The 22,039-nt window shown below is 60.3% G+C and overlaps 1 protein-coding gene across 11 annotated transcripts in view; it reads left to right on the forward strand.

The window, feature by feature from the left end:
* Nucleotides 1-22,039, forward strand: part of MAD1L1 (mitotic arrest deficient 1 like 1) — a 352,049-nt gene that overhangs the window by 237,792 nt on the left and 92,218 nt on the right. For 10 of the 11 annotated variants that reach the window (XM_057695706.1, XM_057695713.1, XM_057695708.1 and 7 more), the window contains one exon: nt 10,495-10,702. In XM_057695706.1, coding sequence (XP_057551689.1) covers nt 10,495-10,702 — 208 coding nt within the window. Of the gene's footprint in view, nt 1-10,494; nt 10,703-20,892; nt 20,957-22,039 lie in introns of those variants that run through there. The other variant, XM_057695716.1, reaches the window with a different exon arrangement.

The raw sequence follows: 22,039 nt of genomic DNA on the forward strand, positions 1-22,039 counted from the left end.
ATTTTTCTCCCTGTGCTGAGCTTCTTTCAGCCAAGAGAGAGATTGATTTAGTTTTGAGGCCGGGTGATTTATAAATATGCATGAGGACTGGTGGTTATTTAACTGTGCTTTTTAATTCTCCGAGGGCCTCTGTCTCCTGCCAGCAGGGTCTCTTAGTATGCACGGCAGACCCTCCCTTCCCTGCAGCCGTGGTCCATCCACAGGCCACAGGGACTCCCGGGGGTCTGCCCTCCGTCCAGGTCTCCCAGGTGCTAGGCTTGGGAGGTCCTTAAAGATCAAGTTCACCTCCCTCACGCTTCCACAGATGGAAACGGAGGCCCAGGAGGCCAGGAGTCCCGGGCTGCCAGCAGGTTAGGGGCAGAACTTGAACACAGACAGGAGCGAGGCAGATGCCGCGGGACTCAGGACACGAGTGCCATGGCCTGGACGCAGGGGGACGTGGCCATTCATCTGAGCTTGCACAGAATCTGAGCCCGAGAAGGAACTCCCGTGAACGGAGGGTGGTGGGCGAGCTGCACAGCCCCAGGGAGGAGCTTGCCCTGCCCGGCCCTGCCCTGGGCCTGCTGGCCATTGGGCCAAGGCCCTCGTTGGGATGCCCCCAAGGACCCCATCTGGGCTGGAGTGGGCACAGGGGGCGCTGGACATCGGGGGCTGTTCGTCTGTGGCCCATCCGTGGTCGTGGACGGGAACGGCTCTTTGCTCCCTCAGCAAGTGGGATGTTTTTGTTTAGCTAGCAGTCGCAGCCGCACATCAAGAGAAGATGCAAAACTTTTCCTTTTGAGATTCTCGTCAGTGTCTCAACAGTTTCCTCAGCTGTGAATCAAACAAGCCAACAAATTTTTAGCAGAAGATTATAGCCGTTTTTCCCCTTTCTTCCTCAAAGATGTCATCAGCAGCAGATTTCAGCAAATGCGTTCGTGCTTTTCCATCTGCTTTAGCGGCACCAGCCCCCAACGCAGCTTTCACGGCGCCGCGAACCCCCGTGCCCGCAGCCATGCGTGCCCGGGGTGATGGCCGGCACCCCTTCCCCCAGGCCCTGGGAGCAGGAGGCTGTGGGCAGCCTCCCTGGGACTCCTCCATTCTCGTCCCCAGCTGGGCCTCTGGCGTCTCAACCACAGGACATTGTGCGTCAGTAACCGTCACCCACTCCTGCAAGCGTCCCCTCCACGCACAGCGCGCGCCGCCCTATGCTTCGGGGGAGGCAGGTGACAGAATAGAGTTTAAAGGTGACGTGATGTGTCGCGAGGTGGTAGGTGCTGTGGGTAGACAGCAGGGAGGGGGCGTGATGGGGGCTCCGTGTGACCCCTGCCACGTCACGGCCACTTCCTCTCAGTGGGTCCTCACGGGGCACTGGCGTCCCCTCACCAGTCTGGGGGTGGGACGCAGCCCTGTCCTCATGGAGCCCCCACCTGACTGGCTGCAGGCACCGTGTCTCCCTCCCCTGCTGGGTGCCACGCAACCTGTGCGGAAGGAGGGAGGGAGGAGGGGAGGGAGTGTCTCCTTGCTCCGGGAGGGGCCGTGCAGAGGGCAGAGAGCTGAACCGTGACCCCCCGCCCGCACACACCCCGGCCACATGGTCCTGCTGGCTCCTGACCGTGGCAGCCTCCTCAGGCCTGTGTGAGGGGGGATGCATCCTTGCGTGGGTAGCATCCTTGCCCCTGAGGTGCACGTGTCCACCCCAGCACCTGGGAACAGCACCGAGCCCCATGGTCCACACTGCCCCTCCAGTCTGGGGCCGTCAGACTCCAGCTGGCCTCAGTCCCTGTCTGACCAGAGTGACTTTTCAGCCCTTGGCTTCGTGAACGCTGTGTGGAAGCTTGCAGATGGTAGGGCCTGTGGTAAACCCCAGACCCTCAGGGCTGTCCCAGCCCACCCAGGAGGCACCTCTGGAAGTCCAGGCTGGGCGTGGGCAGCAGAGGGCTGAGTCCGGTGGGCTGGGTGGCTCCTGCCGGCATTTATGGGGAGGCAGCCGGTCAGAGCCAGATGCCAAGATTTGACCTGAGGACGGGAGTCTCGGCACTGAGGAGGGTCTTGGAGTGGCGTCCTCGGCCGCAGTGGGGCTGCGAGCCCCTGCACTGGAAGGCGGTTTGAGAGCAGGAGCCAGGGAGGTGGGACCGACCAGATCCAGGAGCCGCGCTCGAGGTGGGTTCTCCCCAGACCTCCTGGGGCCACAGGAGCTGCCAGGGTGTGGAGGCGCAGGGAGACCCGCGGGCAGGTCCAGGGCGCGCGTTCCTGAGGTCCTGGGGACCGTGCCAGCCTGGAGATCCCTGCTGCCAGGGCCTGTGCCTCAGCAGTGGGGCCGGCACCCCCTGCAGGCCTGCGTCCCAAGGCCAGGCCAGCCCAGCACACGCTTCCTGCGGAGCCCAGCGCCCCTGCCCCGGGCTCCCCGGTCCTGTGCGCACCGCACAGCCCCACTGGAGCCTGGCGGGGAGGGGAAGCCTGGTGCCGCGCAGGCGCACAGCAGCAGATGGTGTGTCCACACACATCCTGCTGTTTCTTTTCCCTATGTTCTTTCATTTCTCTTCTTTAAAAACCGCTTGCCTGAGATACGATTTACATACCACAGAGCTCACCCATTTGAAGCGTGTAGTTCAGTTGTTTTTCATGTTTTCACAGGTAATGAGCAGCCATCACCACACGGTTTAGAACATTTTATCATCTCAGAAAGAAGCCCCGCACCCTTTAGCTGTCAGTCCCTCTGCCCCCATCCCCACTCCATCCTCAGCAGCCCCTCATATGCTTTCTGCTTCTGTGGATTTCCTTGTCCTGGACGTTTCACACACGTGGGGTCGGGATGTGCTCTTTTGTGACTGGCTCCTTTCGCCGAGCAGTGTTTTCAGGGATCGCGTGTGCCATGGCAGGTGTCAGAGCCTCACTCCTTCCTGTGGCTGAATGATGTTGCGTTGTGTGGAGGGACCACGTTGTCGGTGCGCTCTTCAGCTTGTGGCCGCGGGAGCGGTCACTGAGTGGCGCTGCTGTGAACGCTCGTGTGCGGGCTTCTGTGTGGACGTGTGTTTATTTCTCTCGGGCGTATGCCTGCGTGTAGTCACTGGGTCCCACGGCAGCTCTGTGTTTAATTGTTCGAGGAACTGTTTTCCACAGAGGCCTCCCCCTCTCCCGTCCCCAGCGGCAGTAGGAGGATTTCTCCGGCCTTGCCGAGACTGTCTGACTTTCTCATTCTACCCGCCCTGGTGGGTGCGGAGTGATGTCTCGTGATTTTGATTTCCGTTTCCCTGATTGCTAATGACGTCGACACTGAGCATCTTTTTACGTGCTTATTGGCCATTTGTACATCTTTCTCGGAGAAAGATTTGTTCAGGTGCTTTGCCTGTTTTTACAGAAGTTGTTTCTTTTGTTGTTGTTCTGTTGCTGTCACTGAGTTGTAAGAGTTCTTCACATGTTCTGGATACACGTCTCTGCCCAGATAAGTGATTCACAAATACCTTCTCACACTCTGTGGGTTGTCTTCACTTCCTTGGTGGTGTGCTTCGAAGCACAAAAGTCTTTCATTGTGATAAAGTCCAGTTTGTCTACTTTTTCTTTTGTTCCTTGATTTTAGTGTCATGTTGAAGAATCCAAGACAAAATCCAGTGTCGTGAAGCGTTACGCCTGTATTTTCTTGTAAGAGTTTTGTAGCGTTGGCTCTTATGTTGAGGTTTTTTATTGATTTTGAAGTCAGTTTCCTGTATGGTGTGAGGTAAGGATCCAGACTGATGCTCTTGCATGAGGGTGTCCAGTCATCCCACTTTTTCCTGCCAGGTGGCCTTCGTGCCCATGTCGAGCGCTTGCCAACTGCAGAGGCAGGGGCTCTTCTGGACGCTGGGGCCTGTCCCTGGGCCAGCTTCGCTCTCCCTTGGCTGCCATCGTCTGACAGTAAGGTTGAGGGTCAGAGTGTGAGTCCCAGGGGCCGTGGACACTCTCACTCCGTGTGCAGAACAGCGTTAGCGGACCCGGAGCAGCTGTCCTGTCTCTGTCATGACCGGGGCTCGAGGCAGAGTCACAAAGGCCTGGACCTGGAGGTTGCCACCCCCTTGGTGGGACCCAGATGCCCTGGGACCCCAAGGTCTGGGGTTGGGGCTCAGTCTCGCTCCTCTGGAGGTTCTCTCAGTTACAGACACCCCATGACGTAGTGCCTTAAAGCCGTTGGCATTCCTGTTTCTCAGGGGTGTCTGCCTGGTGGCTGTGCTGGTCTCTCCTGGGCTCTCGTGTGGCTTCCAGAAGGTGGACCTGCTGGGCTGGACCCCCCGGGCTGGAGGGTCCGCGCCTCCCTCCGTGCAGCTTGCGTCCCAGGGGGCTGTGCGGCATCGTCTCCTGGAGGCTCGGGCCTCACGCACCATGCAGCCTGGAGGCAGGGTGAGCACGGCCTTCCTGGGGGGATGCTGGGGACACTGGGCGTGAGGCGACCCTCTTCCCTTCACTCTCAGGGCATCCCCTGGAGCAGCCACCCCCAGGGCAGGCAGAGCGTCTCGGGGCGTCCTCGGGTTGGTTCGGGGGAGTGGGGCTGCGGGCGGGGCACCACTCGCCCCGAGGCAGGGGCAGAGCTGGGTCGGCTCAGGGTCCTCGGTGGGCCTGCCCACAGGCGCCTTCTTCCTGTGAGTGTAAAGCAGGAAGAGGCACGTGGTTGGAGCCGCAGGCCACACGTGCAGGGCTTGTGGCCCCCCTCCTGGCCCAGCTCTGCAGGGCTGGCCTGGTCCGGGAGCTCCTGTCCTCTGAGACTCGGGCCTTGTGTTCCCCCGAGGCCGGGCAGCGTCCAGAGCAGCTTGGAGGCTCCGCTGGTGACCGTGCCGGGCCGCACTCGGCCCCGCCCCGCAAGTGAGCCCGGGGTGTGGACCCCAGCCCCGCTGTCACGTGCTCCCACAACCTCAGCAGGGCCTTCCAGCCTCCTTGGCCTGTGTTTCTTCGTTTCTGCAGTGGGGACAGAGTCTGACCACCGCCTGCCTGCCCCATGGGGTCCTAGGAGTATTGCACAGGACAGAGGGAGTGGACAAGGGGCGAGTTCCGTGACAGGGGAGCGGGCTGTGGCTCCTGTGTCCCTTGGTGGGACGTCTCTCCACGGAGATGCCTCGCAGACCTTCTCCCTCGGGCCCCTCTTCCTTCCCGGGCACCTGCGTGCATCTCAGCCTCTGCCCAGGTGGTAACAAAGGGACCGGGACCACGTTGTCTGTGTCCCTTCGGGGGTAAGCCTGCTCTAACTTTACGGGGAGACAGACGTGTGTGCAGGGGACATGGTGAAGTGTAGGAAGTGCCCCAGGAGAGCCGGGGGCGTGACAGGGTGGTCGTGGTGGGCGCCTGGAGAGGGAGCCAGAAAGGAGGTTTGGAGGATGTGATGTGCATGCGCTGGGAGGCAGCGGGGGCGGGACCCGTGGTGGGGGCGCCTGGGGGTGTGTGCTGCACGTGCTGGGCCACCAGGATGCCAGGGGCAGGACCAGACCACCGGAAGGCCCCGGGCCTTGGGGCCTCCGTTGATGTATCATGAGTTGGGGATAGGCACAAGTGTTGGAATTGGGGAGTGAGGCAAACGGATGTGTCCCTGAAATGTGGGCATCGTGAGGCTGGAGACCCTCCATGCCCCATTCGCTGCTGTATTCCTATGTCTGGCACAATGCCTGGCATCCAGGCCACTGACGCATAGAATGGAACTCTGCCAGCCCCCCGGCCTTGGGTCACAACAGCGTGCCTGGCAGTACGGTTGTTGGCACCAGGTATGGTCCCACCCTCCACCGTCCTATGTAGAGCAGAGGACGTGGTACCCCCAGGACACAGCCGTGGCCTTCCTCCCGGAAGGGCCAGCAGTGACTCTCCCCACCCCACGCTCCCGTCTGGGCAGCCCTGCCTGGCAGGAGGTGCGGGGCCGCTCCTGACCTGGCCGTCAGGTTCTGTGCTTCTGGAGGGCTGCCCAGGGCCTCCTATCAGTTCATGGCCTGGAACCGATCCTCCCGGCATCTCCACGCTGCCTGGGCAGCACTTTACAGTCTACGAGGTGCTTTGATAGATGCCATCCCCTCGGTCCTCAGTGTTCCTGAGACATGGGCTCTCCGCGTTTTCCAGGTGAGGGGCCCAAGGCCTGGGCAGCGGGGTGCTCGGCAGGGAACTTGCTTGGCCCTGGCCGCAGGGACCAGACTGGTCCTCTCTCCGTGACACGGGGCGCCTCCCGTGTTCTGTGTTCTGGCCTGGTGTCTGCCTTGCTCTGAGCTGCTCTCTGGTCGGCCTGTCAGGGCTCCCTAGGTGGGGGCAGGGCCGGGTCCCAGCCACGTTGGAGACTCATGAGGACCCGGACAAGGGTCGGCCCAGCCCAGACTCGGTGGCTGCACCCTGGCCAAATCTCTGTCCCTGCCAGGCCTCAGCTGCCACGTTTGGGGTGGTGAGCCTGCTCCCCTGTGGCCAAAGCCGCGGGGCGTGGGAGCCTCTGGCAGCTTCTCCCTGAACTGGGGGAGCGGCTGTGTGCCCACCCCCAGGGAGCTGCCCTGGCCTTCCTGTGCCAGACATTCACTGGGGCACCTGCAGGTTTCACGAGCTTGTCACTTCTCCCAGTTCATCAGAGCTGCGAGAACTTCCCCAGTTTATTCTGGTTTGGTCTGGTCTGGTCTGCTCTGCTCTGCTCTGCTCTGCTCTGCTTTGGTCTGCTCTGGTCTGCTGTGGTCTGCTCTGGTCTGCTCTGGTCTGGTCTGCTCTGGTCTGGTCTGGTTTGGTTAAGCCCTGCTGGCTCTCGCTTTGATCCTTAAATCCTCTCACCCAACACAGGGGAAGCTCTGGTGAGAAACCACGGTCTGGGCTGGGGGCGGGCGACTCTGCCTCTTGCCTGCAGGTGTCTGGCGTTTCCACAACAGCATCCTCCCCCCCGCCCTGACACCCAGGCAGCATCTCCCCCAGTTCTCCCCACACCTGCTGGGCGGGACGACCCCAAGGCCTGACAGGTCTAGCGCCTTGGCCAAGGGTCACCGGTGACCTTGGGGTCAGGCTCTGTGCCCCGTTCCCTGCCCAGGCCCTCCCGGGCCGTCGGCCGCTGAGTCCTGGGGAGGCGGGAGGGTGGGTGTGACGCCAGCGGTCAGCCCTCCAGACGAGGAGCGCCTTTGCCTGTGGCCTGGGGGGAGGGAGGGACCCTTGAGTCTCTCGTGTAGGAAGGAGAGGGGTGGATCCTGGCGGATACCGCCTGCTTTCACTCTTGCCTGTTCAAAGAGTTGCAGACAAACCGGAGGGAGAGCAGCGTTCGGGACACGGGAGGGGGCCGTGCAGGGCAGGGCTGTGTGTCCACAGCACCCGGCCTCCCCCCCACCCCCCGCCCAGCTGACCCACTAGCACGAGACAGTGTGACCAGCACCACCCGATGCACCTGCTCCTCTCCCTGCACCCGCCTGACCCCAGACCCCTGGGAACGTGAGTCCCCACGCCGCCCGGCCCACCTCCTGCCCGCTGCGGGGCCCTGTGTGCGCAGGGCAGGTGGAGTGCACTCACGGGGCTGCGTCTCCCAGGCTGTTAAAATTGGATGAAACCGGGATCCCTTTCAGCGCCGACGGCCTGTGGTTCACTGGGAGTCACAGGATGTCTCTTGATCCTTTGAGGTTTTTACAAGGTTCTCAGAAACCCGTGAAGAGCCGGCTGCAGCCCTCTGCCTTCCGTGGGCTCTCTCCCCCCTCCCGCCCTCTCTCTGCCTGGGGCAGGGGCGGGATGTGTCTCCACGCTCCCCTCTCTCCTCCTAGGGGCATGTTCCCAGGGCTCTGAGCAGGTGGCTGGCCGAGGGCTGGCCGGCGGGAGCCACACGGGCCTCCAGCAGCGCGGAGGGCCGGTGCCCACGCGGCCGAGCGTCTCGCTGGGGCTGCTGCACGCGTGGAGCGTCCACCCTGGGCCCCGTCCCGGAGCACGTGAGGACCTGAGTCAAGGGCGCCGTCTGCGCTGTTCCCGCGGAGGAGGGCGCTGCGGGCCGGAGGCACAGCGGGAGCTCGGGCTGTCCGGGAGGGGGTCTCGGTGTCCGTGCAGCCGGCCCAGCGTCCCTCGTGAGGGGCGGGCGGGCCGGGCCCGCAGCCCACTGCCCCGCAGCCCGGGACACGCCCGTGTCTCTCAGCGCCTGGCAGGGACGCCCAGGCCCCCCTCAAGCCCTTGCCCCGTGGGCCCCTCCTGTCAGGAGGCCCGGGGAGCGATGGCCAGAGAGCCGCGGCCCCGGCCTTGGCTGCCGAGGCCTCAGACCCCAGGACAGAGCTGTGGGGACAGCAGCTGGGGGGGCAGAGGGGCCGCCTCCGGAGCGTATGCCTCGGCGGTCTGTTTGCCGACCGCCTGGGCTGTCAGGGCGACGCGCGGCGGTAAGAGCAGATGCCGGTGCGCTTTACGGCGGGGGGGTTCATTGATGCTGGTGACAGGGCGGTTGAGGCAAAGCTGGTCTGGGCCTAAACACGCACGTGGGCTCATTCGATGCACATTCCAGAAGCTTCTCATTGAGTGACCGCGTGCGTCCTGGAGAGCACCTGCGTGGGGGCGGACGACCACTGCCTGACCCCGCTCGGTCCCCAGCATCCAGACCAGCACGCCGAGGCCCCTCCCCCGGCCTTGGGGCGTCCGGGGCTGCCCCGTGTCCCCCCTCCAGGTCGGGCAGGCCAGCTGCGGGCCGTGTGTGAGGGTCGCCCACGTCCTGCGTGCGGCCCTCCCCTCTCGCTGTCGCGCGGCGTGCGTGGGGGAGCCCCCGCCCCGTAGGATTCGGGCTGCTGGGGGTGGGGCTGTGCTGCGCGCTGGGTCAGGTCCTGAGCTCCTGGTCTGGGAGGCGCACCTGCTCACCCCAGGGTCCTGCGGAGGGTTTCCTCCACGTGGGCGCGCCTGTACCCGCCACGAGCCTGGGGTCTGCCTGCCCTAGACCCCGCCTGTTCCGTGTCAGCTGGGCATCTCACTGTAATTTGAGCTATTTTCACATGTGATTGGCTCTTCGATACCTTTTTTTGTGAAGTGTCTATTCACATTTTTTTGCCCTTTTTAAAAACTGAATTGACTTTTTCTTATTTATTTTTATGAGGTCTTTCTATGTTCTGGATGTGAGTCCTTTGTCAGATTGATGTGTTTCAGATATCTCCCACTCTGTTGGTTGCCTTTTTACTCTTTTAATAAATAGTTCTTAATTTTTATAAGTCCAGTTTATTTTTTTTCACTTGTTTCACATTTTTTTAACCTTGTTTAAGAACCTTTGTCTACTCCCGCGTCACAAAGATGTCCCCATATCTTCTCCTAGAACTTTATTATTTACCTTTTGCGTGTAGTTTTGTAAACATCACTCAGGAGTGATGTTTGGTGGTGTGAGGTCAAGGTCATCTGGCATCCAGTTGACCCCGCAGCACTTACTGGGGATACCGTCCTTTCCCCGCTGGTTCTTAGCCCCTGCCTGGGTCACTGCGGATTTGTAACGTGTGGGGACGCCTCTCCCGCAAGGTTGCCGCGCCCTGCATTTTGCGTGTGGCTTTCGGGCCGTCCAGCACCTGCTTAACAAATGCCTGCCCTGATGTCCAGCCTCCTTCACTCTCTGCCCGGCTGACCTTGTTCCCCTGTGGCTCGCGGAATTCTGCCAGCCAGGAGGGGAAGAGGTGGGACGTGTCCACAGAGAGTTGAGGGTCTCGTCAGTTTGAAGGACAGTGAAACCCCAACTCCTTAGGTGTGGGTGTACCTGGTAACTTCCTTCCAAAGGGGACATACACACTTCAGCCAGGGGTCAAGGTCACGTTGGTAGCATGGAGCCTCCACATGGTGTGATGAGAAGGTACTTTAACTCTGGAGTCTTCCTCCCCCAACCTGTGACCCCAGGTAATTGTGAGAAAAGCATCAGCCACATCCCAAGAGCAGGACATCTTCAGGACCCCCGAGCAGCAGCCCCCACTCTGAAGGTCACCCAAAACAAAGCCCGCGAAAACCACCAGCCCAGAGGAGCCACGGAAATCGGACGGCTAAACGTCCCACGGCATCCTGGAGGACAGACCCCAGACAGAAAAGGGCATTTGGAGAAAACTCAGGAGATGGGAAGGAAGTAGGGAGTTTAGTTAGGGTGGCGTCAGCGTTAGGTCATGAAGTGTAACCAATGCACGGCACTGATGTCGCGTGTCGGTAACGGGACCACATGAGGCGTGTGGGGACTCTGCTTTAGCGTCACGGTTTTCTGTAAGTTGAGGGTTTTTTTTGTTTGTTTCTACATCTTGAAAAACGGGTCCCCCTCTTAGAGACCGTGAGACAGGAGGTTCACGGAGAGGCTGGCGAGAACCCAGGGGCATCAGGTGTCTGCCGACAGTGTCGGAAAGCGCCACGCTCTGAAGCGACGTCCCTGCTGGTTGCTGGCACTCGAGGAGACTCAGAGAAGGGGGCTCGTGTGCTGAGATTTGAGGACGCTCCGGAGACGGCTCGGGCGGGCTTTCTCTTCCCGCCATGTAACCGAGGCCGCAGCCCAGGAGAGGGGCCGGGGGTGGGCCGGGCTCGGGTTCCCCTTGCTCTGGACCCGGGTGGGGCTCTGACCTGCCGCCTGTGGTCCCACAGGGCAGCTACGACCCGAGCAGGACCAAGGTGCTGCACCTGAGCCTGAACCCTGCCGGCTCGGCCAGGCAGCGGCTCCGCGAGGACCGGCAGCGGCTGCAGGAGGAGTGTGAGCGGCTGCGGGAGCTGGTCCGCACCCTGGAGGCCGGCGGCCCCGTCCCCGCCAACCTGGAGGCCGCCACGGGGATGCCCTCGTCCAGGGAGGTGGCAGGTAGGTGCCCGTCCGTCCGTCCGGGCTGCGCGGGAGGTTTGGTGGCTCCGGGCTGCAGGGCAGCAGGCAGTGATGCAGGTGCAGTGAGGCCCAGGTGGCTGGAACCTCGCCCGACCCCTGAAACAATTTCATACGGTTTATCAGTTTGTACGTGTCCCACTCATCGTGAGTAAACCCAGTACTCCGTGGAAGCGGGAACCACCTTTCACCATCTAAGTACGTTCCAGGGACCCCGTGAGCCCTCCGCAGGGGCCTGTGAGGGGCCCGGGAAGCTGCCTTTTCTATCACACGGTCTCGCCCGCTCTGCACCTCTACCCCAGGGCCACGGCCTCTGACCTCGCAGCTCGTCTCTCCAGGGCAGCACAGTGACCGCTGAGCCTATGCCCTGCACACCGCGGTCCCCAGCTCCTGCCCTAGTGCAGAGAGAGGCGGGTCCACCGCAGCACCAAGGAGCTCTGGGAACCCTCTGGGGACTCCGTTTTCCCAGGGTCGCCCCGTCTGGTCCACGGGGAGGCTGGGGGCCAGGGACGCCCGCGGCCTCTCCCTGTCTCCGGACGTGCCCAGCGCTGCTGCCCACTCTGGGCCTCGGGGGGCTGGGAGGACGGCTCCCTGGCGCCCCGCGGCTCTTGGGTCTGCGGACAGCTCTGCGCGCCTCCCCCTCGGGGATGCCCACGGAGCGTCTGCGTCGAGAGGGCCTGGCTGCTGTCTTCTTGGCATCTGCCGCGTGCGTGGCCGCGTGCGTGTCTGAGTGGCTTTTCCCTTGGGAATCCCTTTCCACGTCCCCTTCCCGTGTTGGTCGTCTTGTCCCGCGTGCCCGCTGGGGTCGGAGCTGGCGAGTGTGTGCAGCAGCCGTCTCGTCTCGGGGGGGGGGGGGGGGGGTCTGTGTGCCGCCCGTTGCCGGGGTCGGGAACGCAGCCCCCTTGGCCTGTCTGCCTTGCGTGCAGCCCGCCTCTCTCGACGTGCTGAGGTCAGCAGTCACCGCCCCGTGGGACCGTGGAGTGCGAGGCCGTGCACAGGGCTGGTGCAGGGGCTCTGTGAGGCCAAGGGCTCGGTTAGCCAGGCCTGAGATGGAGCCCAGCTGTGTGCTCCACGCGCCGTCCACCCTGCAGCTGCAGGGTCTGGACTGTGAGGCTGAGCCCAGCTGTCCTGCGGGAGCCGCGCTCCGTCCCTGCTCCCTGGTGCTGGCCCATCCTTCCCAGTCCTGTCCCTGTTCCCATGGTGTCCTGAGCACGTCGTAGTCCCAGGACCCTCGGCCCCCTGAGATGGGGGCTTTGTGCACGGTTGTGGGCTCAGCTGTGAGCCCGCAGTGCAGAATCAGTGGGGTTGCCAGCCTCCACCTGAACTCTGCAGCTGCCCAGCGGTTGCTTTTCTATGATCGCGTGTTGCGCTTCTGGATGGGAGCACAGCTGTGTTGGGTGACGTGCACGCCCTCCTGCGGACACGCACGTGCACACTCTTCCACACCTCGCGCCAGCCTCTCCCATGTTCAGGAGGGAGTGGTGGCCTCTGTGCAGGGCTGACTCTGGATCAGAGTGTCCAGACACGAGAAACGTGCAAAGCCGTGTTCTGGACAGAGCTCCCCCCTCCAGACAGCTCCCTCCTGCAGCTCCTCCTGCACGTTGGAGCAGAGACGGTTACCGTCGCAGCACAAGGCCGCCAGAGCTCGGGACCCCCACGGGCCACCCTCTGTCTTGCTTTGTTCTCCTGGCCATTCAGCTGGTCCTTCGGCTTCTGCACAAACTCCTCACTTAGCAGTTTTCATCGGCAGCAGCGAAATGGAGAGGATCGTGGCATCGTGGCCCGCAAAGCACAGACCTTGCTTTCCTGGGGTAGACACAGAGCCCCCATGCTGCTCAGACGGGCGGTGTTGGCTGCCCGGGTGCTGCCGTGGCCATTCTGCGGCCAAACCCTGGCTCAGCCACGAAGACTGCCGGGGGGGGGGGGGGTGGTCCCTGGGGCCTGGGACTGGGCTTCGTGGCCAGGTGGCCGGTGTCCCGCCCTCCCCTGGTGAAAGCCTCTTACAAGTCCTCGGCAAGTGGGCAGCCAGGCTGTGGTTTGCAGGCCCCCCTTCCTGTTTTCTTCCCATGTTCCTTCCAACCAAGGCTCCCAGACCCTCTTCTTGAGCTGCCTGTGTCCTTGACAAATTCACGAGCTGAAAATGCAGACTTGGGCACCAGGAGGTGAGAAGATCCGTGCCATCTGACGCGACAGATCGTTTACCCAGTGAGTCTGTCGCTCCTTCCGACCAGCAGGCTCTGTGCTCAGCTGTGGGGACACAGCTGCTTGGAGCCTTGCGAGGGCACCGTGACACGTGCCCACGGACGCGGTGGGCGTCCAGGCAGAGATGGCCCGTTGCACCTTCCTCCCCGAGGCCTCACAGAGAGAGGGACAACGGCGAACCTTTGGAATCCAGGTGGTGGGTGGACGGGTGGTTTAATGGTGAGCAGACTCGGGAGGACGGAATGTGAGTAGCGGCAGTCGAGCCAGGAGCCAGGCTGGGTTGTGCCACAAGCCTCCCCGAAGGCCTGGAATTGGCAGCAGGTGGCACTGGGGGAGGGGATGGGACCCGCTGAGCTCAAGAGGATTAAAGACACTTGCTTGAGGGTGTGACCAAGAGGCAGGCCCGTCCCCAAGCCTTCACCCGGCTCTACGCAGCGGCCATGGCCTCTCTCCCAGCAAAGTGAAACGCAGGTTTCTTCTCCTGGAGCAGCAGTTCCCTAGGGGTGGTCCCCAGGCTGGCAGCCTCCCCGGGAGCTTGTGGGAAATGCCGGTCCGTGGGTTCTGTCTCAGACCTGCTGGGTCAGAACCCCGGGGGCGGGGGGTGGTGACTGCGGTGGCTGGTCCTGTGGGCGGCCCACACGCTCCCCACCACGTCTGCAGACGCCGCTCTGGAGACGGTGTGGACAGGGCCCCATTCGGGACGAGAGCCATAGGCAGGGCAGTGGGCTGAGGGGCGGATGCCTGGGTGCTCCTGCCTACCCCCCGACCGTCTGGGGCTGACCAGCCCAAGGAGACCCGAAGGCACTGGCCCGGAGACCCCCGTGGAGCCGGCCGTGCCGACCCCCGCGGCCCCCGGGCTGAGCTGACAGGCCGGGAGACCCCCTGCTGGCCATGGCCAGGGAGCGTGGGGCCAGCAAGTGGAAACGCACCTGGAGGGCACAGGCCACCAGGACACGGGAGGCCTCCAAAACCGTGGGTCCTCGGACAGGCAAGAATAGACTTCAAACAGCAAAACACAAACTGGAGACTACGTTTTTTCAAAATGAAAAACTATGAACTTCTGGAAGTTAGATATCGAAGAGTTAAATGGAAATTTAAGTAATAGGTTCATAAGATAAAATTGAGGAAGTTTATCTGAAAAGTAGAAGGACAAGGCGATGCGATGGGAAACGGGAGAGAAACTGTGAGGAAACTCTTTGAGGAGCAGTCCAGTCCGCGAGGTCTGTGCCCGAGTCACGGTGGCTGCTGGAGGGGCGGGGCACAGGTCACATAGGCACTGTGGGATGATGGGGATGCTCCCAGCAGGAAGGGGGTGCCTCTCCACATGGGTGGATGAAGGGGCACCCCTCCCTGGAAAAGTGGGTCACTTGTCAGAGGCCAGGGATCAGAAGAGCTTCCTTCTCGGCGGCAGCCCTGGCGCTAGACGGCTCTGGGCGCTGCTGCTCAGACCCCCGAGGAGCCCACCTGCAGCCCCAGCCTGGCGCCCGCACTCACCTCCCGCGCAGCCATTTCAGGAGGCGGGCAGATGGTGCGCCCAGCGGAGCGCGGGAGGAGGCCAAGTGCAGAGAGCCTGAGACACCCGCCCCAGACAGACGCAGGGGAGGAGCAGGCCCAGGCTGGAGCGGGTCAGTGGCTCCGGGCCTCCTTCAGGCCAGGGGCATCGTCAGCGCGTAGCTCGGCTGAGGTCTCGGGAGGCGATGTGGCCCCGGCCTTTCCACGCTGCGTACCACACGTCCCTGGGCCCGTGGCCCTGGCTGCACGGAGCCGCCGCCCCTGCCCAGGTCCCTCAGCTGAGGTCTCCTGTTTCCGTCTGCGCCGCCATAAGGGTCAGGAAGCTGCGGCGTGGGTCAGCAGAGAGGCTCGGCCACAGCAGTGTTGGGCGCACAGAAAACTCAGCAAGCGGAAGCCAGGACATCGTCAGCTCTGGGGGGACAGGAGCCCGTGTGGGAAACAGCAAGGACTCCTCCACTGCTGCAGCCCAGCTGCGACGGCCCCCAAGGCCCGGCTGCGACAGCCCCTACCTCCGTAACAGTCCTGGGTCTGGGAGGGTGGAGACGGCGGGGAGGTGTGTGCCAGCCGCTGGGGAGGTCAGCCGCGTCATACTGAGGTGATCAGCTGGCGGAAGAGGAGAGGACCCCCAGGGTCCCCCGGACTCTGAACTGCCTGCGTGGGAATAAAAATAAGGCGTAAAGTTTAAAACAAAGCCTCAGCGAGAGCCAGCTCCACGGAGGCTCAGGCCGGCCCTGTGACAGACGGGGCAGCAGAGGCTGGGAACGGAGTCCGGAGCCTCGTTTAGGAGCTGGGTGGACCCAGGGAGACCGAGGCAGCAGGCTGGAGGTGCCCAGTGCTGGCGCGTCCTGGGCTGGACCCAGCGGGCGGGTGGCCCCCGGCCGTGTGGGTGGGAAAGGAGTCGTTCGGTCACCCCAGTTCCCTCCTTGTGGTAGCGGGAAGAGGGGGGCCGGGTCAGTTCTCAGGGTCCTCCGGGGAGTGTCCCCCCTGAAACTGCGTGGGCAAGGAAGCCCTGAGACCCGCCACCAGGTTTGCAGCCTTCAGTCACCCGTGGCCGCGCTCCAGGGTCTGTCCAGCTCTTGGCAGAAACCCTGTGGCCCTCCCTCCACACCCTCAGGCTGGCGGGTGCTCCTCCGTCCGCCAGTGGTCAGCCCTGCCCCCGGGGAGCCGTGAGAACAGCCGGGTGCCTCGGTGGTGGCTCCTGAGCGGCCGGGAGACAGCTGGCGGTGGTGCTGCTGCAGCTGAACGGGCGGCTGGCCTGTGGGGCGGGCGCGGTGAGGAGCTGCTGGCCTCCGCGGAGGCCGTGTGGGTTTACTGCTGCCTCGCCAAGCTCTACGTTGTCAGCAGTCACAACTCAGCAGACTCTCTCCCCGGGCCTCCCACGTCCACCTCAGTGCCCAGGGCTCCAGCAGTGGGGCCAGGCTTGCAGGGCTCTGACCTGTGACCTCCCTCAGCACGTGGAGGCCCCTGACCTCCAAAGGCATGTTGAGGAAAGTAGGGCGCCCACAAAAACCCCCGCCCCACAGACAGCCCCACCTTCCCCTGTGGACCTCTTGGGCTGGCCTGCCCCACCTCTGGACGAGTCCTGTCTGCTGTGCACACGGCGTGGGCTTCGAGCTGGGCCTGCAGAATGCCCCAGGGGCTCGTGTGGGTGGGCGCGGTCTCCGCGATGGCACGAGCACAGAACCGGGTGGCCGGGAAGGAGCCAGCCGGGCCGCAGAGGGTGCCCCCGTCTCCTAAGGACATCTGAGCGTGCTGTCACCAGGCCAGGAGCTGCTGTGGGCGCCAGGGACAGAGGGTGCAGGGCAGTCCCCCAGCCTCAGGTGGCTGTGCTCCCACAGGCAGGGGAAGCTTGTCACCAGGTGTTCCTGGACCTCTGACAAAGGAGTCGCTAAACAACCCCTACCAAGGATAAGGCCCTTGGTTGGCAGGAGCCTGAAACCTCAGCCCTCACCCCGCTGGCTCTGCTCCTCGAGTGGCTCCCCACCTTACCCAGCCTGGGCCAGAGAGATTATTAATCGTGGTTTGATTAAGTAATGCATTAATATTAAAATAACCTAATCTTGTCTGAGCTACACACAGAGGTGATCAAATGTGTCTCTGCCTAACTGTGCTCAGCTGATCCCGAGGGGGTGGGGTGCCAGGGCCCCTCCCGGGAGCCCCATCTGCTCTGCCCAGGGAGGAGGGCACTCCAGGGAGGCGGCCACAGGCCAGCTTTACCGCAGCCACACCACCTGCTCTTCGTCTTGGGTCTACTTCTCTCTACAGATAGGGTTCACCCCCTTCCCCCTTCAGCCAGAGCTGACCTGGCAGGGCGAGGATGGGGCACGGGGGGCGCGCCAGCTGGGCTGTCCGGGTGCCGGGCGTGGCGGCTGGGCCCGAGTCACTGCTGCCCCCCAGGCCTCTGTGCACTCACACGTGAACACAGGTGTGATGGCAGCTGGGGAGACGGAGTGGACCCGAGCCGGCAGCCACACAGGGTCAGTAGGACCTCAGCCAGGGAAGAGCCGCAGGAGCAGGGTGGTCTCAGAGCAGGCCCTGGGCGTGGGGATCATGTTTGCAGAGGCTGAGGGGGCGCAGGGCACCTGGCTGGAGCAGGCCATCCTGGGTTGGCCCGCGCTCAGGGAGACGTCACGGCGAGCAAGGAGGCGCGGGCACCAGGGGTCCCTCGTGAGCATGCCGAGGCCCCACACGGCTCGGCACCCGGCCCAGGGTGATGGACTCCGGGTTCGCTGTGGCCACCGGTCTGCCTGCCCGCGTCTTAGAGATGCTCGTAACTTAGATCAGAGAGCCGTGCTTGGCTCAGGAGCTGGCCTCTGGCCACGTAGAGCCTTTGGGGCACAGGTGAGAGTCCCCAGCCTGAGCAAGAAGAGTCCTGCCCTGTGCTTCCCCCAGCTCGTTGTTCTCAGCTCGGGGGCACTGCCTCCGAACAGGCAGGGAGACCGCAGGGAAGGGGGAGGCGGCGATGAGAATCGCACCCCCAGCCCCGTCCCCAGGTGGGTTCTGGGGAGCCGCAGGAGTGCCTGGGTCTCGGCCTTCCTCCCTGCCCCGCCCGCCCCAGCAGAACACCCGCCACCTCCCGGCCTTGCAGCAGGAGGGAGGGAGGCCTGCTGGGGTCTCTGAAGCACGGTTGTCTGGCCAGCCCCCAGGCAGCACGTGCCAGGTGGACCTGAAAAGCACTGCAGAGCCTTCAGACTGAGCTGATGTTGGAACCTGAGCCCACAGAGGGTGGGTCAGACACGGCCAGACTGCTGTCAGACCTGAAAACTGAAGACAGGCAGGAACTGTGCGGGTTCCTGTGAAGGTGCGTGTGTTTCTCCAGGGTGAACACGGGGAGCAGGATGGCTGGGTCACGTGGTTCGTGGACCGCCAGCTTCAGGCGGGGGCTCCGCGGCTCCACGTGCCCACTGGCAGCGGGCCCTTCAGGCATCCCGAGGCAGCGCGGTGGAGTCCCGCCACATTCAGGCTCCGTTTCCCTGGTGTGTGAAGATGCGGAGCCTCTTCGTTGCGCGGGAGCCGTTCCTGTGTCCCCTCGGGTGGGTGGAGTCTCTCTCCAAGTCTTCGCGCATTTTTTTGTTGGGTTGTTGTCTCTGCCTCGAGTGGGGAGTTCCATCTCCCGCCAGTGTCTTTCTCAGGGCAAACACGTGGAGCGTGGATGCGCTCTGGTGATCAGGGCTCGGGTCTAAGAACTTTGTCAAACCCAAGGTGAAGACACTGTTTTCTTATGTTTTCTGCTCTAAACTAAGTCTTTTAGTGTTGCATTGAAATCTGTGATCCGTTTGGTTAATTTTTGCCTATAATGTGAGATTTAGGTTAAGGTACTTTTTTGTTTGGGGTTTTTTTTCATGTAAATGTCCAGTTATTCCAACATCATTTGTTGAAAATGATATCATGCCTCCATCCGTTACCTTTACACCTTTGTCAAGCCAACTCCCCAAGTTACATGGTTCTGTTTCCGTGCCCTCTCTTCTGTCCACTGATCTGAGGGTCTGTCCCTGCACTGTCTTGGTAGCTTGATAGTAAGTCTTAAAATCAGTAGCAAAATCGTTCTGGCAACTCTACTTATGTTGCCATTCCGTTTAACTTTAGGTTCAGCACATCAGTATCTACAAAAATCCTGCTAAAATTTATATGGGAATCCAATAAATCTATAGATCAGTTTGAGGAGGATCTGTGTCTTTCCTGTGGTGAGTTTTCCAGTCCAGAACACGTGTCTCTCCACTGATTTAGGTTTTCTTTGATTTCTTTCATCAGCATCTTGTGGTTTTCAGCACGCACACCAATTACGTGTTTTGTTAGAAATGTACTTGTGTGTCATTGGGTTTTTTTAATTGTTCGAGTTATCCTAAGCGTGTGTTTGTCTTTATTGTTTCTGTTGTTCTGGGCCTGTGTAAAGAGATACGACTGGTGTTTGTGTCGGGCTTGCAGCCTGTGAGCTCGCTGGTGTCACTCGGCTCCGGGAGGGCTCTGTTTTTTATTCTTTGCAATCATGTCATCTGTGAATAGGGACTGTTTCCTTTATCCCTTTAAACCTGATGTGCTGCATCTCACGTTCTCACCCTGTTGCCCCAGTGGGACCTGAGGACAGTGTTGGGCAGCGATGGTGAGAGTGGGCACCCTGGCCTTTTCCTGGTCCTGGTCTTTCACCGGTGAGCGTGCCTTCAGCTGTGGGTTATCTGAGGCACCCGTGCTCGGTCCCCTCGTTGTCTTAGTTTGCTGAGAGTGTGTATCATGTTGAGTGTTGGATTTGTCAGATGCGTTTTCTGCATCACTTGAAAGGTTCATCTGTTTGTTTGTTTGTTTTTTCTTCCTTAGACTCTCAGTGGGGTGGATTATTGTGGAAATTTTCAGAACTGAACCAGCCTTGCATTCCTAGAATAAACTCCCCTGGTCTGTGGTATATTTTTCTTTTTGTATGTTGCTGAATCCAGCTGCTTTTTTGTCAGTAGTTCTTGTGTCTTTGTTCATGTTGGTCCAAGGTTTTCCTGTTCTGCCCTTGTCTGATTTGGGTATCGTCATAATGGATGAAATGATTTGCAAAGTGTTTCTCTTCTGTTTTCTAGAGGAGATTGTGTAGAGTTAGTGTAATTTATTCTTTGAATGTTGTGTAGAATTTCTGGTAAAACCTTCTGGGCCTGTAGATTTTGTTTTTAATAGTTACAGATGCAATGGACGGAATGTTTGTATACCCCCAAAACTCGTATGTGGACACCTAATCTCCAGTGTGATGGCATTAGGAGAGTGGGGCCTTTGGGGGGGGCGCTTAGGTCATGAGGGTGGAGTCCTCATGAATGGGACTAGTGTCCCTTATAGAAGGGACCTCACAGAGCTCCCTCACCCCTCCCACCACGCAAGGACACAGCAAGCACCAGAACTGGGCCCTCAGCAAGAACCAAATCTGCTGGCACCTTGATCCTTGGACTTCCAGCCTGTAGAACGAGAGATGAACGTCTGTCTTAATAGCCACCCAGCATGTGGTGTTTGGTTATAGCAGCCCAAATGGATTAAGACAATAGAAATATCAGGTTATCTGTTTTATCTTGGGTGGGTTTTGGTCGTTGGTGCTTTTTGAAGGATTGGTCCTTTGTGTCTAAGTTGTCAAATTTAATGGCATAAAATTCTCCGATTCTCTCATTTTATAATCTCTGCTGAATATTCAGCAGTGCCACCTCTTTCCTTTCTGATTTTTGCAGTTTGTATCTTTGCTTTTTTTCTCTTTGTCAGCTTTGCTGGCGATTTATCCATTTCATCTTCCCACAGACCTAGCTTTTGGCCTCCTTGCCTTTCCTGTATTGTTGATACGTTTTCAATTTTACCAGGTTTTGCTGTTTTCCTTATTGCTTCCTTCTGTCCACTTGCTCTGATTTTATCTTGCTTTTCTTTGTCTAGATTCTTAAGGTGAAAGATGAGATTGCTGATTTGAGATTTTTTTCTAATGTAAGCATTTAGTGCTGTAAATTTTCATCAGAGCACCATTTTAGCTGCATCCCACAAATTTTAGTATGTGATGTTTTCATTTTTGTTCAGTTCTAAATTTTTTCAAGTTTCCTTTAAGATGTCCTCTGTGATTCGACCATTATTTAGACGTGTGTTTCTTAATTTCAACGTGTCTGGGGATTTTCTGAGTAATTATTAATCACTTTAATTCCATTATATTCAGGAGACACACCTCATGTAATTCAAAAATTATTTTTTAATTTAAGATTTGTTTGGTGGCCAATACTGTCAGCCACTAAATCTTCCGTGTAGACCTGGTAAGAGTGTGTATCCTGTCTTAGGTAAGTACATTCGGACGTCCAGGATAGTTTCTGAATACGTTTGGATTTAGGCCTACCATTTTACAATTAGTTTTGTTTGCCTTCTCTGTATTTTATTCCTGCTTCCTCATTTCTACCTATTTTAAGGTTATTTGAATATTTTTCAGTATTACAGTGTGACTTATCTTAGTTTTTTAATTCTAGATACTTTCTAAAGTGACTTCTCCAGGGATCGCAGTGTGCGTGTTTTCGCAGTGCACCTGTGATTAACGTTTCCCCGCTGGAGGATGGAAGACCCTGGACCCTGGCACGACGCAGGGCTCCCACGCCCCCCCACCCCGGGTGGTGCTCATCTGTGTATGCCCACCGTACAGTCTCACAGTTGCTGATTTTAATTGTCACTCACATTCTGAAGAACATACGGGGGGACGACAGTTCGTGAGCTCTACCTATTAGACGTTCAGAATTCCTGTTGCTCTTCCTTCACTCCCGAAAGAACAAGGTTCCCTCAGCGGCTGCTTCCTTCTGCAGGAGGCGCTCCCTTTGGCATTTCTCCTAGGGCACGTGCTGTGGAAACACGCTCTCGTGGCTTCCCCTCGTCTGCCGTGTCTGTATGCTGCCCTCTCTCCTGGAGGGCATCTCTGCTGCACGTGAAGTTCTGAGTCGGCAGCTTTCCCCTCGACCTTCTGGCCTCCGTGGTTTTTGATGAGAACCTGCGGTCGTTCAGATCATTTCCTTTCTGTGTAAAAAACAGAGATTGACAGACGTGTACCTCAGGTCGGACGGTGGGTGTGGGTGACCGTGGGGGGATGGAGGGCGTAGCACGCGGGCACCCGTCCAGGGGTCCCTGGGACGGCCGTGACGGCTGTCACTGCACAGGGTGGGGGGCGCCGACGGGCTCCTGCAGCCCACTGCCGGGGGGCCGTGCCCCTTCCAGGGAGACCGAGGCTGTCGCGTAGCCGCTTCCCCACCCCCCGGGAGCGCCCAAGGGTCCCGGCGTCCCCGTTACCTGGGTCGGCGCCCGTCGGCTGGGTTCTTCCCAGCAGGTCTGCGTGCTCCTGGTTCTGCATGTGCTGCTCGGTTTTGGATTGTGTCCTGGGCGTTTTGCGCATTTTCAGGCCTTGGTGAAAGTCTGGAGAACATGCGTCCCGTGGCTGTTGGTTTCAGCAGGCGTCTGCGGGGCGGGGTCCGTCAGCAGCTCCCGCCACCTTCCGAGGGCCGTGTTTCTACTCACAGTTCAGTGTTGAAACCTGCTGTGCTCCCCTCAGCCGCTGGGTCCCGGGCAGTGGTCTGGCCCGGTCCAGGCCTCACGGCCCTTCAGGGTCAGAGCCCCACACGCCCAGCTCAGGGC

The sequence above is a fragment of the Hippopotamus amphibius genome, chromosome 9 (genome assembly GCF_030028045.1).
Source record: "Hippopotamus amphibius kiboko isolate mHipAmp2 chromosome 9, mHipAmp2.hap2, whole genome shotgun sequence".
In the NCBI taxonomy this organism is placed as follows: Eukaryota; Metazoa; Chordata; class Mammalia; order Artiodactyla; family Hippopotamidae; genus Hippopotamus; species Hippopotamus amphibius.